Raw genomic sequence first — 16,468 nt, 5'->3', positions numbered from 1 at the left:
AATAGCACATAACACACACACAGAGAATGCACAGAAGCATAGTCAGTCCATCCCTCAGGCTCTACAGGAACGAACTGCTCTGATACCATAATGTAACACCCTACCATACAGAGTCTTATGCTTAAGCCATAATTCAGAGATGGCAAGGTATTACGACCTCTAAAATAAAAATTTAGTACATATAGTAGTATGAATGATTGATTATAACTAGGAGCCTTTGTAGAAAAAGGGTAAACAAAAACCGCAACTCAAAAGCGCAACACTCCGATCGATAACGTAACGAACAAGGATAAACCAACGCGAGATTATATATATACAAAAGAGTGTCAAAAACAGGAATATCAAGGCTCAAAATCCGGCTGCGAAGATGACCGGTCCGAGCATAACAGTATATACATATGATAAAATAAGGAAAACCCCAAAGGGAACCCAAAGGGACACAAAACATAAAACCTATTCTCCAAAATCTCCCATAAGAGGAGTCATCACAGTTTGTATTATTTAACGGAGATAAAAGTATCTAAGCAAAACATATAAACCAAAACATAGCCCCGAGAACAAAGGATCTTCGCAATATAGAAGTCTCCAGCATGCATCAGCGGGACACCTCACGTCCTGCATCTGAAAACCACAAAATCCGCATGGGTGAGAACCAGAGGTCCCCAGCATGGTAACAGCTTCCACATATATAATACATAATACTGGAGGAAAGCCGAAGGCAATCCTAGAACTTCCTCCAAATAATATCAAAGCTTATAAACAAGCTAAACCATATAAGGGTATCTGACTAAAGATTCTTCAGTCTAACTAATACTTCCCTTTCCAATTCCTTCAAACCTCCCAACCACCAGCAGGAGTATATTATAGCAAACACAGATATATCAAACAAAGAATATACAAATAGTAGCAGTTAAGACATTTAGACATTTAGCAAGTAATATGCAGTCAAATAGGCAATCTCAAACAATTCACATAGTATGCATATGATGAATGCCTGTCCCTAGTGGCCGATGATATCATCTTGTCGGTTATATAGCCAACCCGACAAGTCCTGGTCGCTAACCATTGGACTGTCCCCCTGTCGTGCATCCCCAAACTCGAGTTATACTCGTTATAAACGTGATCATAAACATGATCCATATCCTTCACCCTCACTGGTGAATATTTACGGGGGTTCGAGCTCATCCGGGCCTTTCACAGTGCCCGGCCACACTTACAACATAGGGTTAACAGAGCTTCGAGTCTCAACCTGGAGCACGTGGTGGCTAGCCACTGCTACTACCCAAGGAAACTCGTACTCAGATAGTGGAAGTGCAATTTCACAATTATCAATAATTCAGCATCAACATGCATGAATTCTCATCCACGGATCAACATCCATACCAGCCATTCCGGCTCACGGTTCAATCCAGAACCAGCCAATATTCATAGCATACACAGCTATTCCGGCTCATGGTTAAATCCATAACCAGCCATTTCATAAACAATTACAGCCTTTCGGCCCATGGCATAACAAACACTTCCACCACCATCCTCCGCATCTCACATAATCATCTTGATCCTTATTGATCATACATTTTTCCCTTGCTTCACTCGCAAGTTATCACATTCACTAGCCCCTTTCTAATAGCTAGGCATTTTATGATGATTTAAGACATGAATGGTGAGATCGGAGGCTTAGAAGTATGAGATTTGGCTTTTAAAACTCAAAAATCAACTTTGGGATGAAAACAGGGCCTCGCGTACGCGCACTCCACGCGCACGCGTGGATGGCCTCAAAAACTCATCGGCGCGCAAGCGTCGTGCACGCTAACGCGTGGATTCCAAACTTGCCCATCGACGCGCACGCGTCAACCACGCGTACGCGCGGGTGTTCTCGTGCCCCAGGCACAACACCGGCACAGTTCTGGCATAACTCTCGGGAAAATGGCTGGGCATTGGGTGCAGCACAATCGGCGCGTACGCGCCAGGTGCGCCCACGCGCAAGGGGTCATTCTGCTAAAAATTTTCTAAGTTAAAAGCTGCAGAATTTCACAGATTTAAACCCCAATCTTCCAACGGACATAACTTACTCATTTTAAATCGTTTTTCACCCGTTCTTCGAACGGCATGGACATCCCGGATCCAATTTCATTTCTAAACAGATTTGGTACAAAACGGAGATCCGTAGTCCAAGTTATGTCCCGTCAAAGTATGCCCAAAAACCATATTTTCATACAAAACCACAATAGCCATTTTCAAAACAAACCATTTTCAACTCCTTTCAAAGTCAATCAAAACATGCCAATTTCATCCCTTTTCTTTGAAATCAATCAAAATGTATCAAACTCAACATCAAGCCTCCTCAACTCACACATTGACACATTACCACAATTTACCAAAATCACTATTTCACCATTATATCCCACTTCACCCAAGTGGCTCAAACTCAAACATATTGACATCTCATATACTATTCCTCATGCCAATTTTCAACAACACCAATTCCAATAAACCATTAATGTACACAATCAACATCATACTCACCTCCAACATGGTTCAACCCACAATGCAACCATAACCAATCATCAAGCATATATCACAACATGCATATTTCTCATACATCATACCACCAAGGCATCAATAATCATCATCACATATATGACCACATCATATATCTCAATCATTCAACAACATCAACCATTCAATGCCTATCTTAGGGCCTCTAGCCTAAGTATTTCCTACCACATTACATATTAGATACGGGAAACCGAAACCATACCTTAGCCGATTTTCCCAAGCTCCACCGGAGCACTTCCAAACCACTTATCCACAAGCTCTCAAGGCCTCAACACCTCCAAGAACAGATTTTTCACCACCAAACCCTTTCCAAGCTTTTCAAAGTCACCAATCAAGCTCCAAAATCCACACACACACAACCTAAGCCACAACCATCATACCCATACACAACATCTCAAAACCCAAACATCATAAAACAACAAAATACACTAGAGTTGAGAATCTTACCACACCCAAGGTCCAAGGAGACAAGATTAACCTTCTCCTTCAAGAGAGTTGGGTCCTATAACATCAAAGAACCCAAAATCTCAACATTTAACCCATGAAACTCGAAAATAGGGACTGAGTTTTCGAACAGCAAGGTGTGGCTTACCTCAAGATTGATTATATGGGTTTCGTAGAGCTCTCCGCGGTGAACGCGTGGCCGCAAACGGGGCGGCAATCGGAGCTCTAGATCAAAAGTTATGGTGATTTGAAGATCAAGTGAGAGAGAGAAGTTGAGAGAATGTTCTTCCCTTCCTCTCCACCATTTCAGCTTGTGTGTGTAACAAATGAGGAGAGAGAGTGCTGAAAACTAGGGTTTTGGTTAAGTTATGTTGGGCCAAGGGCCCACTTTGGGTCCGGTTGGCCCGGTTTGGCCCGTTCGGTCCAATCTTGGTCCGAATTCTACAAAATTGGTACCAAAATTCTCGTCTCAATCTCCTCTATCACATTTAGCCATAAAAATCACATTTTAGGCTTTCTAGAATAAATTCTCATTTATGGGTTAATTAGCCGTTAATTAACCGGGTTTTACAGCTTGCAAGTATGAGGACTAGTGTATCTCCTAACCTCCCATTTTTCTTGTTTTCAGCAATATGATATGAGTATGCTCCAAGAACAACGGGGCCCGAACTGGATACACTGTACATTATACTTCAATTGGTCATTCTCTACTATTTTATACTCTGTACCCCTCCTGATGATGTACCTCTTAACTGCCAACATGACTTCTTCCTTGTTCTGAAATTGTTCTCCAACCTCAAACTCATTGTTTGAATCCTCTTCGGGGCCTCCATGGGTAAATGACCAATCCGAACTCATTGCATCGAGATTCAACTTGGAGAAGTGATCCAGACAGTCATATGGTCGAGAAATGGCAGGCTGTGTCAAAACGATTTGTGTGTCATTGTAGTAGTGCATCTCTTCTTTCTCGTCACCATTATCAGGAATTTCTGTTGGTTCATTATCAGCATTGTCTCTGACATCGGGGTTAACTTCATACTGATCCATCATCGGATCCCTGATAGCAGAACCCTCATGACTTTTAACATCATCTTTCATCATGTCAGCATTACGAACTTCAACATTAGACCCCTCTTGACCACCTTCAGGTGGCATATTTAGATTGTCCATCGTCCTTCTAATATTTCGTCTAACAGACGGACTATCATCGACAGTATCTGCGGATGATCCTCGTCCACCCAACTCAACGAGGAACACAAATAATTTCAACAGATGAACATTTGTCCATTGGTTGTGCCACGACCTTATAAGACGTACGTCCTCGTCGTCACGTAACTGATACCTAATTCAAAATAACAAAAATATTTCTCACAACTATGGTCTAATAAATATACTAACAACAGAGCCAAGACAACTGTGATATACCTTTTATAAAACAAACTGTCATCTACTTCGGTCGGATATCTGTAGTAAATTTTTTTTATCCTTTTCGTCTGTTGCTGCCCAACGAAATGCAATATTAGATCTTTTTAACGCGGTTAGACTGTTGACTTCCGGTGTCATATAGATAATTATCGGTTGCCCGGAACTAAAAACGGTAGAACCTTATTCATCATACACTATTTTACCATTATAATGAATGGATAACAATAGATTCATTGATATTGTAGAGAAAAAAATGTCAAGAATGAAAATAAAAGTGGAGAATGAAATTGTGATTCTGAGTTCTTCCGCAGTCATGCTTTTATTTTAAAAACTCAATCTAAAATTTGTTGGAGATGTGGTGAAGTTGTCCTAAATGTTAAAAAAAAAAAATTGTATTCAAAAAAATATTTATTTATTTTTTATTTAAAAAAAATCCATCAGCCATACGAGCAAGTGAGCACAACACCAAATTCTGTCCCACACAATCAAACAAGTCCCTCAGACCGTCACCCATTCAAATGGCCCACCATTTTTGCCACGTCCCAAATCTCTCCCTCCATGTCTGTTTCTCTCTCTTGACACCGCTGCGCGTCTTTGTGACTCATGACAGGTCCGAAGATTCCATCTTCCAACCTCATCACTACTCCAAATTAGGCCAACCGTTGAGACCCGCGTTACTCTCTCTCTCTCTCTCTCTCTCTCTGCATCTGCAATTTCTTCCTACCCATTTTCTTAGAAGGTGCGAAAGAGAGAGAACCCAAACGGATTTCTCAATCCAAAGGGGTCCAAAATCTATTATTGATTCCTTTCCTCACATTCCTCCACACCAGTTACTCCAAAAAAGGACCCACATTTATTCGTTTTAATAATTTCTTTCTTGGGGGCGGCTCAACAAACATCGAAAACCCTAGATATGGGGTTACCAACTTCATGCCAAGCTGAACAACAAAGAAAGGAACGATTTTGAGACCGACCCAATTCGATTAGGCGGTCGCAGATTCAAAGGGAAAGGAAGAGATACAAATAAAAAAAGAGGGTTAGATGCGGAAAAAACCCTCTTTGGAACTGGAAGAAACCCTAATCGAAAATTTGAAGAACCCTTTGATCTTTGTTCCATGGATTCGACGTTTTCAACCTTGGGTTTTTTGATCTTTGCTGTTACACTTTCTTTCTATGCCTTTCTTGTTCAATCAGAGATAACAGTTGTGCACATTGATAGATTAGCATCTCCGGCGCCACCGCCACCACCACCTCCACCTCCACCACCACCGCCTCCGCCTCCCGAATCGCCACCCCCACCTCCGCCACCTCGCCACCGTCGTTCACCGCCGCCACGTCATTCGGCCCATAGGTCCCCTCCTCCGCCCCCCGAATCGCCGCCAACACCGTCCGATGCGCAAGCGAGCGAGCTGGGATCTCCGCCGCGCGATTATCACCGCTACTGGATCCCTCCGCCGCCTCCGTCTGGACAGCAAAGCGGAATGAACACAGGGAAGAAAGTTGGGCTCTTGTTTGTAGGAATTGTGGCGGTTATGCAGATTGCCATGGTTAGTTTCTTGGTGTTCCAGAGAAACCAGCTTCTTAAGGGCAATGACAGATATGAGAATTATTCTTGAAACAAAAAGATTTTGTTTTTTCCATATCATCAATCATCGATTCGTTTTAATTTGGTGGGTTTTGAGGCTTTAAATTCTTTAGTGGCTGCATTATAAATTTGGGGTTGGGATTGAGATTAACAAGTGCATCAGATTTTGGAAAGAGAAAAAGCATGGGTGGCTTGAATTCAAAGTATGAATCTGAGGAATGATATTTGGGAAGATTTAAAAAAATGGGAAAAAATTTGTGCATTGATGATTCTCTCATTGGCGGCCCCTAGGTGTTACTCTGTATAGTGGTAATGTTAGTTTGATGGGGCTTCCTTTTTTTTTATGTTTTAAAGTTTCACTCCTTTTTACTATGTAGTTTCTTTTTTTTTTTTTAAATATTTTCTCTAACATGCTCAATGTACAATAGTGTTAGGAACCTTTGAAGGATTAACAATGACAAAGCTTTGATATTCTTTGTTTCTCTCAGTTTTGATGTCAAGTTTGTCCTTTGTAGCTTGTGGTTTGAAGTGTTTGATTTGATGTTATGAATGCTGTGATAATCAGTAATCCTGTTGTAGCTTCAAATTGATGTTTGATAACGTTATGGTCACTCCAAAGCAACCACCTTTTGTTTTGGTTTTATTACAATCTATAGAGAGGGATATCTTCCCATAAATAGGAATAGTTCAATCTTAAAGTGTAGTGGAAATAGTGTTATTTATTTATGTGTCAAGGTTATTGGCAAATTTGCACTTTGAATTGAGCTTGTTTGTACTTGTTAAGATTGCTATAAATATATAGTTATCTATTTCTAGATGGTATTCTTTTGATGGAAAGTTATCTGTCACTTATATTGAATATTGATTGATTATGTGCAATTAAAACTCTATTGAATGTTTCAGATGTGTAGTTTAGGAATAGGAATTTAGCTGTGTTCTGTTCCTTTGATGTTTCGATATATATATGATTAACCTGCCTTATCTGAAGTACTTCTATGTGAGATTATTTGTTAGCCTCATCAATTATCATTAATCTTAAAATCAATGAAACCATGAGACCCAACAGGATTGCTAGTTGCTTGTGTTACTTAAAGTGTCAGCACATTTCGTAGCTTGTAATTGGAGATCAATTAATTTATTGCTATCTTCGTTCATGCATGTATCATTTGATAAGTTGTAAACATATGAATAACTTTTGTAAAGAACGCTTTTACGCTTCATCATTACACAGGTTTTTCCCTTTTGTTAGTCTCTGTGCTGAAGTATCTTAGATGTATTTGGTTCTTTTTTCGGCTGCATGATTGCTACCTAGTACCTAGCTTATGATGTTACTTTTGATAAAATTACATGTCTAGAGTTTGTTGGTTAGGAGTTATACCCGGAATGAGAACTTTAATACATAAATTCTATGGATTTGGTTGGAAACTATGAAGGTGAAAAAAGAATTCTATTTTCTTTAAGAGTAGTATTTATTTTTATTTGAGATTCAATTCTATGGTTTAAAATGATTTTATCATATTAATAAAATAATGTAATTCTTTAGTTTGGAATAATTCTTATATGAGTTGAATTTTTTTTTTATAATTTTATCCTTAGCAAAATTATTTTATTAAACATCTATTTATTATTAAAATATATAAATAGGAATATTTTTTACTTTTGATATATTGAATTTGTTTGCTGTGATAATTGATTTTAAAATTGGACTCTTTTTGGTCTGACTTGTAAATGAGAGAAAAGTAAAAATTGAAATTCTCAGAAGAATTTAAGTTATTTTTTATTTGTTCTAAAGTAAGAAAAATAATTCCAATTTTTGTGTAAATTCTAATTCATAGGTTTTCAAACCAGCTCTGTGTGAAAAATTACATATACACTTAATGATTATTAGTTTGCTCATGAAACATAGTTTCCGTTTTATGATAAAGGAAGAGAAATTGGGGGATTTTTTGAATTGCTGGAAATTTCCGTTGGTTTTGAGCTAGCAAAGGCTAATTCATGTAACCGGCGAAAAAAAAAAGAAAAAAGAGAAAGAAATGAAGGCTACTCAAATATTTTGTTATTCTTGGGATTATAGTGGCTAGTTAGGTTGTGAGTTTGTTCATTCATGAGAGTCAAATTTGTTGTCGAATGACTTAAAATAGAAGTGTGGTCGTTGATGTTAACATTCGGGGTTAGGTCTATATTAATTTCATGCCTTTCATGTTCTACTTGGCCACCATAATTGTGCTATAAATATATGGTCAAAATTAGACAATCTGAAAGTTCAAGAAGAGATGGTATAAACATAATTTGGTAGTACTTGGGATAGAATTAGAAGACATTCATTGTATGAAGTACGTTTTGCAAAATTTGTTGTCAACTTTTTTTTATAAGGCACCAAGTTGGATTTGGGCTTGTTTTTAAATCAAATTTTCACCATTGTGTAATGTTTTAGGGTATTTTGTTGCCAAACTGATGTGGTCACTTCTTCCTTTCATTTATACCCAAAAAAAAAAACTTCTTTCGCTTAACGAAGACATATTTATGTAAAGATAGTATTATAAATTGTTAGATAATTTAGTTAAATTTATTAAACTATCAACACTTCACAATATCATCTTTATATGATGATGTATTTATTGGAGTAATCTTCAAGATGTAATGGTGCTACGGTTAGAGGCATTTGGTCTTTTGATACAAATTCTATTTGTTCACCGCTGCCACTATATCCACCGACTGAGACCTGTTCATCTGATTACCATTACTACAAATTTGTAGGAATACCATCTTCAACCACAGATCTGACGAAATGTTATTTATAGTACTTATTATTCAACAAAGAGTTAGTATTTATTTAAGACCCTTGCTATATTTTTATAGTAATATTTTTGGTGATTATTTTTATAGTAATGTAAAATAAGAATATATTATATAATACTTAGTTGGTTTTTATAATTATATATTTGTTAGTAAATTATAAATAGTTTTTTAAAAAAGGATCTTTTTTTATATAATAAAAGTGATACATTAAAAAAAATTTACATAATTTACTAACAAATATATGTGAAACTTACTATAATTTTTTAATAAAAAATATTATTAAATTAATTCGTTTTTCCCCTCGGGTATTTTCTTTATATATTTTTCTTTAGTAGGGTTTGACCTAGTAGGAGGAAAAATTGTGACAGCACTGGCACATGCGCGGTTAGATGATGAGCTTCATTAATCAATTTAGGTAGAATTAACGTTGGTATGCCTGAAAATTTTGGTAACAAAAACTGAAAAAAAAAAAGAAGAAAAGATTTAGAATAAAATTGATATTTATAAAATATCTGAGACAGCAAATACTTTAATTAATATTCTGTTAATAACATTATTAATTTTAATGACGTGATATATTTGAGCTATACCTTTTATTTATGGTGAATAGCAAGTAGACAACATTTGAACATTTTTAGGTTTTTTAGACATTATTTAAATGTATAAGTTTTTTATTTGTTGACTTTTATTATGAATAATAATATAACTATTTAATTTCACAAATCAAACTGTCCTACATATTCAATGACCAGAGCAGTGTGAAACCATCGTTGTGAAACATTTATTTTTCTTTTTCTGTATAAATTTAAATATTTAATTTTTTTTATCTAGTTCTTCCTGGTTCCTAGTGATACTAGTAGCATAGCATAGCATTGTAGCAACGTGCAATATGCAAAGTATTGATTACAGTATTACACAATACAATAGAAATGTTATCTTGGTGGGTCCATGACTCCATGCTCATAATCACAAGTTAGTTCAATTCAGATTTCAGAAGAAGCACAAGCAGCATTATTGCAACTAAATTTAAATTGTCCTTTGCTCACACCAGTTACCACCATGCACCCACCACCATTAAAACCCCACACACACTACGTACTATTACTATCACTCAACAAGACCAAACTCAACTCAATAATATAATAATATACTTTCCAGTGAAACAAAATAGTATGCAAATCTGAGACACATTTCCCACTTTTCTTCAAGGCAAAGAAAGAAATAAAAAAGAGCATATAAATATAAAATAATAATAATAATAATTATAAATATGAAGAAGAAGAAAAAAAGCATAGACATACATGCTAATGTGGTCCCATCCACCCTTTTTCCTTACATAACACAAATAAAGACTACAGCACCTTTTGCAAAAGAGAACCACCCCAGCCACACAATAACATTGATCTTTATCAATAAGTTTCCCCCACCTTCTTTGGCTGTATCCATCTTCAGAGACCAGACACATTCATACATAATCACCAACGTCATTCATCTGCCGAGAATATATAAAACAAAACCGACTGTTACTATTCTTTTTATTAATTAAATAAATTCTACTTAATCAAGATATGTTTTAACAGGTTAAAATGGTCTTTACATCTTGCTTGAAAACCAAAAATTACTATCAGCAAATAAAAAATTAGTCACCGAAACCGTTACACTTATATACATTTTAACTAAATTAAGCAATAATAGGTTACTATTTGTAAAATAAATGTGATTGGCAATGTAGTACTAAATGAGAATATGAGGAAACAAGAACATTATTAAATTTTCATAATCATCATTAAATAAATATATATATATATACCTGAGGAGGGTATTCTAGAGTTGGAAGCAAGATCAAGCCATGAATCAGTGTTCTTTGGTGGCCACTCACCAAAGAAGTGGTGAAGGGGTCTTTGCTGTGTTGTTGATGTTGTTTTCTCAGTGTTGTCTTTCTCTTTGCTCGTTGATTTGAAGTCTGTCCCCAACACAAAGCAATGTTGCTCTTGGTTTCTTGGATCGTCGTTATTATTATTGTTGTTCATGATTTGGAAATGGGAATTTGATGAGTAGTTCTTGTAGGAACCCATTGATAGATGCTGCTGTTGTTGTTGTTGTTGGTGATGGTGCTGATATGAGTCATGAAGGTAGCTCCTGGCTGAACCAGAAGCTTCTGGAAAGAAAGCTCTTTCATCCACATCCTCCCTCATTCCATGAATATGCCTGTTATTACCAATAACAATCAAAAGTACAACACAAAACACTAACAAAACTTTTATTTTAATTTCTTGATACCAACCTATAGTCCTTTTGGTCATGAGAATAAGAGCCGGAGTCCATGAATAAGTGGTGTGTGGTGGCATCATGAGGAGGAAAATCAGCATCATGGTGTTTAGAAGAAGAAGAAGAAGACGTTGATTGGGTGTAAAAGAAGGGGTTTTGGTAAGATTGGGAGAAGTATTGATGCTGCTGCTGTGACTCAGATGGGTTGAAACTGAAAGAACAAGCTGTTGAAGAAGCCATGTTATTATTATTATTGCTATCATTGCTGCAGTTAACAGTATAAGAAGATTGATGATGATGATTCATGACTTGGGAAGAGGAAGTGTTGTTGTTTGTGTTTGTGTTTGTGTTTGTGGTTGATGATGAAGAAATTTCCACAGGCTTTCTTGAACGGTTCCTGCCTCTATGCATGTGCCTTTCACAGTACTTAGAATCTGGATATGCTTCCTTTGAGCACCTCCATTTCTTGCCATCTGTTCTTCTGCACCTTCCTGGCTCCGGGTCTACTTTTCTGCCAAACCCCATTTGAAAATATGCATACCCAACTGCACCACCTACACCAAAAACAAAAAAGCCTATTGTATTTTTTATTCTTTAATAAATTATAACTATTAACAAGTTACTTACTTGGATGGTGTGGGAAAAGTCTTGAAGATATTGAGGAGTCTAGGCTTCTTTTAATTGAGAATATGAGATCTGGTGGGATTGGGGTACCTGTAACCATGTATTTAAAAACAAGAGCTTGTTGTTCAAGTTCTTGCCACTGATTTGGGGTGAAAGGAGACCTACTACTGTTCCTTGCACTACCACTTAAACTTGCACTCATCATTCCTTTTTTGTTGGGAGACACAAAAAGAAAGTGCTGTGAGTTTAAAACACACTATTGATGAAGAAGAGCAACAGCATCAAAAGATTTCAAAAGGGTAAGCAAAAAATAGAGTCTTTTTCTTTTTCTTTCTTTTTTTTTTTTTTTTGTTATTTCGTCTAACTGGGATGATGGTCTTTCAAGGACATGTTTTGTGGAGGGGCCAATGTTTTTTAATTTTCTTTCTTTCTATTTTTTTTTTTTCAGATTCTTCTCCTGTGCGTGGATAATACTAATGGCTCTCTCTGATGATGCTTCTGGCTCTCTGCCAACACCACCTCTTTCTCTCTCTCTCTCTCTTTTTTCTCTATCTAACTCTATTATGTTATGTGTTGGATGAGTCTGGTCTTATAATGACTGCACCTCTGTTGGTTCTGTTTTTTTCTCTGCAGCTGCCTTTGTTGCTGCCCTTGTCTCTGACATCTTTGCAGAAATTCATATACGAAAAAAAAGAAAAGGAGAAATGCAACGAAAGAAAAGAAAGGAAAATGAAATTCAAATGCATGTTGAATTGTTGATAGTCCATGCACCTTTGGTTTTGGTGCCTCCACATCACTCCTTGAAAACTGTGCCAATTTATTTATAGGAATAATATTATAAATTTAATTTTTTTTACAAATTAAATTCAATTAAATTAAATAATAAAATTTAGAATAATATTATTTATAATTAATTTTTATTTTGTTAAATTAATTTAATTAAATTTACTTAATAAAAAAAGTATAAATAAACAATAAAAATATTAAATAATGTGAATAATAGATATATTAAATGTTCAATTTACTAAATATGTAGATAGTTATCCTAATATTAAAATTTAAGTATATAATTTGAAAATATAATATTTTTTATTTTATTAGGCCAATTTTAAAATTTATTATTTATATTATTCACAAAAATTATTATTTACCTAATAAAATTTATAAAAAAATTAAAATTTATTATGTTTTGTGTCTCATAAAATGTGTAGTGTAAGCATTTATCTGATGTTCTGAACAATAGTGAGGTATTCAGCTAGAGTCCTCCTACATGGTCGCTTTCTTCTTATGTGACTAAGTTTGTTGTAGTGTAGTATTTAACTTGCTCTACACATAGGGTATAGCTAAGATATAGATTAAAGATATATTTTTAAACTATCCATCGAATTTCTTTATTAAAAAATTAAAATTTAGTTTTTTGCATATTTATTAAAATAAAAAATTGAAAAATTTATTAATAATAATCTTAAAATATTCTTAAAATACATGTTCACTAAATTCTAATTTTATTAACCTAAAATTTTTAACAAAGAATACTCATCATATTTACGTAACCAATTTACATCTTTTTTTAGATAACTTTGTAATAACGTAGAGAGAAATTTAAAATGCTAATTCACTCATTACTCTAGCATTTTTTATTTTCTTTGAGGTTTAATTACATGTGCTTTACATGTAAAATTTATTAATTAAAAATATTTTATAAAAAAATATAAAATATATTAAAAATAGAAAAATTATACCATTTGAGTTATAGTTTATTGTCTAAAAGTTTTTATTTCTTATTCTTTCAATCTTTTGATTTCTTACTTTTAAAAATTTCAATGCATAAACAATCCTTTCAATTATTCTTAATGTTACAGTTTGTTCATAGGCACTAAAGTTAAGTCGTTGTCTGAAAGCTAGATCTTCGACAACCAACATAAAAACATAGTCAAATTCTCATGACATGAATCAAAGATATTATTGCGCTAAAGTTAGGTCGTTGCCCAGAAGCAACGTGTTGTATGGCTCGAGTACGGTATCAAATGAGCAAGAGCCGCTGCATCGGTGCCCGGATATAGTGTTAAATGAGTAAGGGTTCTAGCGTTTTTGTGAACAGATAAGGGTAAATAAGCTAGTTCACAAAATAATAGGTAAAGGTCGGAGCGACAGAAGGTTGAGATTTGGGACATGGAACACAGGCACCCTAACAGGAAAGTCCATGGAGGTGGTGGACACCATGACAAGGAGGAAGATTAACATTATGTACCTACAAGAAACAAAATGGGTTGGTGTGAAGGTTAGGGAGTTGGATACTTCTGGTTTCAAATGTTGGTATACAGAAAATGTGAAGAATGGGAATGGGGTTGGAATTATTGTGGATATACAGTGGAAAAAGGACATAGTGGATGTTAAGAGGGTGGGAGATCGGATCATCTCTATCAAACTTGTGGTGGAGGGAGGTGCTTTTCATGTGATTAGCACCTATGCATAACAAGTGGGTTCGGACGAACAACACAAGATAAGGTTTTGGGATCTACAGAGTTTGGTTCAAGACATACCTTCACGAGATAAGATTTTCTTAGGAGGAGATTTAAATGGCCATGTTGGGAGAGAAGTGACTGGGTATGGGAGTATTCACGGAGGCCATGGTTTCGTGGTGATCAATGCCGATGGTAAAACTATTTTGAATTTTTCCTCAATCTTTGATCTTCTCATCGCAAATACATGTTTTAAAAAAAAGAGACGAACATCTTATAACCTATAAGAGTGGCATGACAAGCTCTCAAATCGACTTCTTCTTGTTGAAGAGAGTCGACCGAAAATTTTGCAATAATTGTAAAATTATTCCAGGAGAGATGTGGAGAAGAGGCAAAGTGGGATGGGAATGAAGCGCGAAAGAGATGTGGAGGGAGATGGCAGAAGTTATTAGAAAAACAGCAAAAGAAAGCTTTGGTGAATCTAAAGGAATAGGACCAAGAGACAAGGAGTCCTGGTGGTGGAATGCGAGTGTACAAGAAAAGATAAAGATAAAAAGGGAGTGCTTTAAAGAGTGGTCTTTATGCCGCAACGCAGATAATTGAAAAAAATATAAGGCGGCTAAGAAAGAGACAAAAGTGGCTGTAAGTGAAGCAAGAACAAGAGCATATGAGGGTCTCTACCAGTCTTTGGACACGAAAGAAAGAGAAAAAGGTATATATAGAATCACAAAGAGCCGTTAAAGAAGAATGAGAGATTTGGATCAGGTTAAGTGCATAAAGGATAAGGATGGAGAGGTGTTGGCTCAAAAGAAGAAGATTAATGAAAGGTGGAAGAGCTACTTCTACGAGTTATTTAATGAGGAACAAAAGACTCCTTTGAGCCTTGATCGGTTATGCATAAGGGAAGAAGATCAAAACTTTGACTACTATCAAAGGATTCGAGACTTTGAGGTAAAAGAGGCTCTAAAGCAGATGAAAAATAGCAGGGCAGTAGGACCTGATAATATCCCGATTGAGGTTTGGAATGACCTTGGAGAAAAAGACATCAACTGGTTAACCAAACTTTTTAATGAGATTTTAAAGTCAAAAAGATGCCTGATGAGTGGAGAAAGAGCACATTGGTACCTATTTACAAGAATAAGGGGGATATACAAAGTTGCAAAAACTATAGAGGGATCAAGCTCATGAGTCATACCATGAAGTTATGGGAAAGGGTGATAGAACGGAGGTTGAGAAAAGAGACACAAGTAACAGAAAACCAATTTGGATTTATGCCAGGCAGATCTACTACGAAAGCGATATACTTATTAAGAAGGATGATGGAGAGGTATCGTAGTAATAAAAGGGATCTACATATGGTGTTTATTGGTTTGGAAAAAGCATATGATATGGTGCCAATGGAGGTCTTATGGAAGGTTTTAGGAAAGAGGAAAGTAAGGATCGCATATATTCGTGCAATTAAAGATATGTATGATGGGGTCACAACTAGTGTGAAGACTTAGGGTGGTGTAACAGAGTAATTTTCTATTGATATAGGATTACACCAGGGATCATCCTTAAGTCCATACCTTTTCACATTAGTCTTGGAAGTACTCACAGAGCACATCCAAGAGCTTGTGCCATGGTGTATGCTTTTTGCCAATGATATCGTCCTTTTGGGAGAGTCAAGGGAAGACCTAAATAAGAAGTTGGACTTATGGAGAGAAGCTCTAGAATTGTATGGTCTGCGCATAAGTTGTAGCAAGACGGAATATATGGAATGCAACTTCAGTCTGAGAAAGGAAAACCCTAATATAGAGGTGAAGATTGGAGAAAACATTCTATGAAAAGTTAAAAGTTTTAAGTATCTTGAGTGCATCATACATGATAATGGAGAGATTGAACAGGATGTAAATCATAGGATCAAAGCAGATTGGTCAAAATGGTGGAGTGCATCTGGTTTTATATGCGACAAAAAAGTTCCTTTAAAACTTAAAGGTAAATTCTATCGCATTGCTATAAGACCGGCTATGCTTTATGATAAAGAGTATTGGGCGGCCAAAGGGGAGCACAAACATAAGCTGAGTGTGGCAGAGATGAAGATGTTGAGATGGATGAGTGGTCATACGCGATTGGATAAAATAAGGAACAAGATATAAGGGAGAGAGTTGGAGTAGCACCTATTGTAAAAAAGATGATTGAATCGCATTTCAGGTGGTTTTAACATATAAGAAGAAGACCGATAGAATACCCAATTAGAAGGGTGGATAAGATGGAAGATGGACAAGGGGCAAAAGGCAAAGGAAGACCTAAGAAAACCATC

General features: G+C 35.9%; 2 protein-coding genes across 2 annotated transcripts; one reads left to right on the top strand and one right to left on the bottom strand.

Moving 5' to 3' along the window:
- Positions 1-4,985: 4,985 nt before the first annotated feature.
- Positions 4,986-6,822, top strand: LOC130947760 (protein TRACHEARY ELEMENT DIFFERENTIATION-RELATED 7A-like). Its single transcript, XM_057876464.1, has one exon. It carries the CDS (start codon positions 5,544-5,546, stop codon positions 6,042-6,044), a length of 501 nt encoding a protein of 166 aa, XP_057732447.1. The 5' UTR covers positions 4,986-5,543; the 3' UTR covers positions 6,045-6,822.
- Positions 6,823-10,144: 3,322 nt separating this feature from the next.
- LOC130949163 (growth-regulating factor 5-like) lies at positions 10,145-11,906 on the bottom strand. Its single transcript, XM_057877962.1, has 4 exons — positions 11,795-11,906; positions 11,097-11,634; positions 10,623-11,020; positions 10,145-10,248 (listed from the first exon to the last, which is right to left on the bottom strand). The coding sequence occupies exons 1-4, from the start codon at positions 11,904-11,906 to the stop codon at positions 10,145-10,147; spliced, it is 1,152 nt and encodes a 383-aa protein (XP_057733945.1).
- Between the last annotated feature and the right edge of the window lie 4,562 nt (positions 11,907-16,468).

The sequence above is a fragment of the Arachis stenosperma genome, chromosome 9, assembly GCF_014773155.1.
Source record: "Arachis stenosperma cultivar V10309 chromosome 9, arast.V10309.gnm1.PFL2, whole genome shotgun sequence".
In the NCBI taxonomy this organism is placed as follows: domain Eukaryota; kingdom Viridiplantae; phylum Streptophyta; class Magnoliopsida; order Fabales; family Fabaceae; genus Arachis; species Arachis stenosperma.
The sequence above is the reverse complement of the archived record's forward strand: the minus strand, read 5'-3'. Positions and strand labels throughout refer to the sequence as shown.

Excerpts from the sequence above, each read along its gene's own strand:
- LOC130947760 (XM_057876464.1), top strand. The coding sequence starts at position 5,544 with ATGGATTCGACGTTTTCAACCTTGGGTTTTTTGATCTTTGCTGTTACA.
- LOC130949163 (XM_057877962.1), bottom strand. The coding sequence starts at position 11,906 with ATGAGTGCAAGTTTAAGTGGTAGTGCAAGGAACAGTAGTAGGTCTCCT. Across the intron at positions 11,635-11,794 it reads TTTTAAATACATGGTTACAG|GTGGTGCAGTTGGGTATGCA; the intron begins GTACCCCAATCC and ends TTTTTGGTGTAG. Across the intron at positions 10,249-10,622 it reads CTCTAGAATACCCTCCTCAG|CCAAAGAAGGTGGGGGAAAC; the intron begins GTATATATATAT and ends AGATGGATACAG.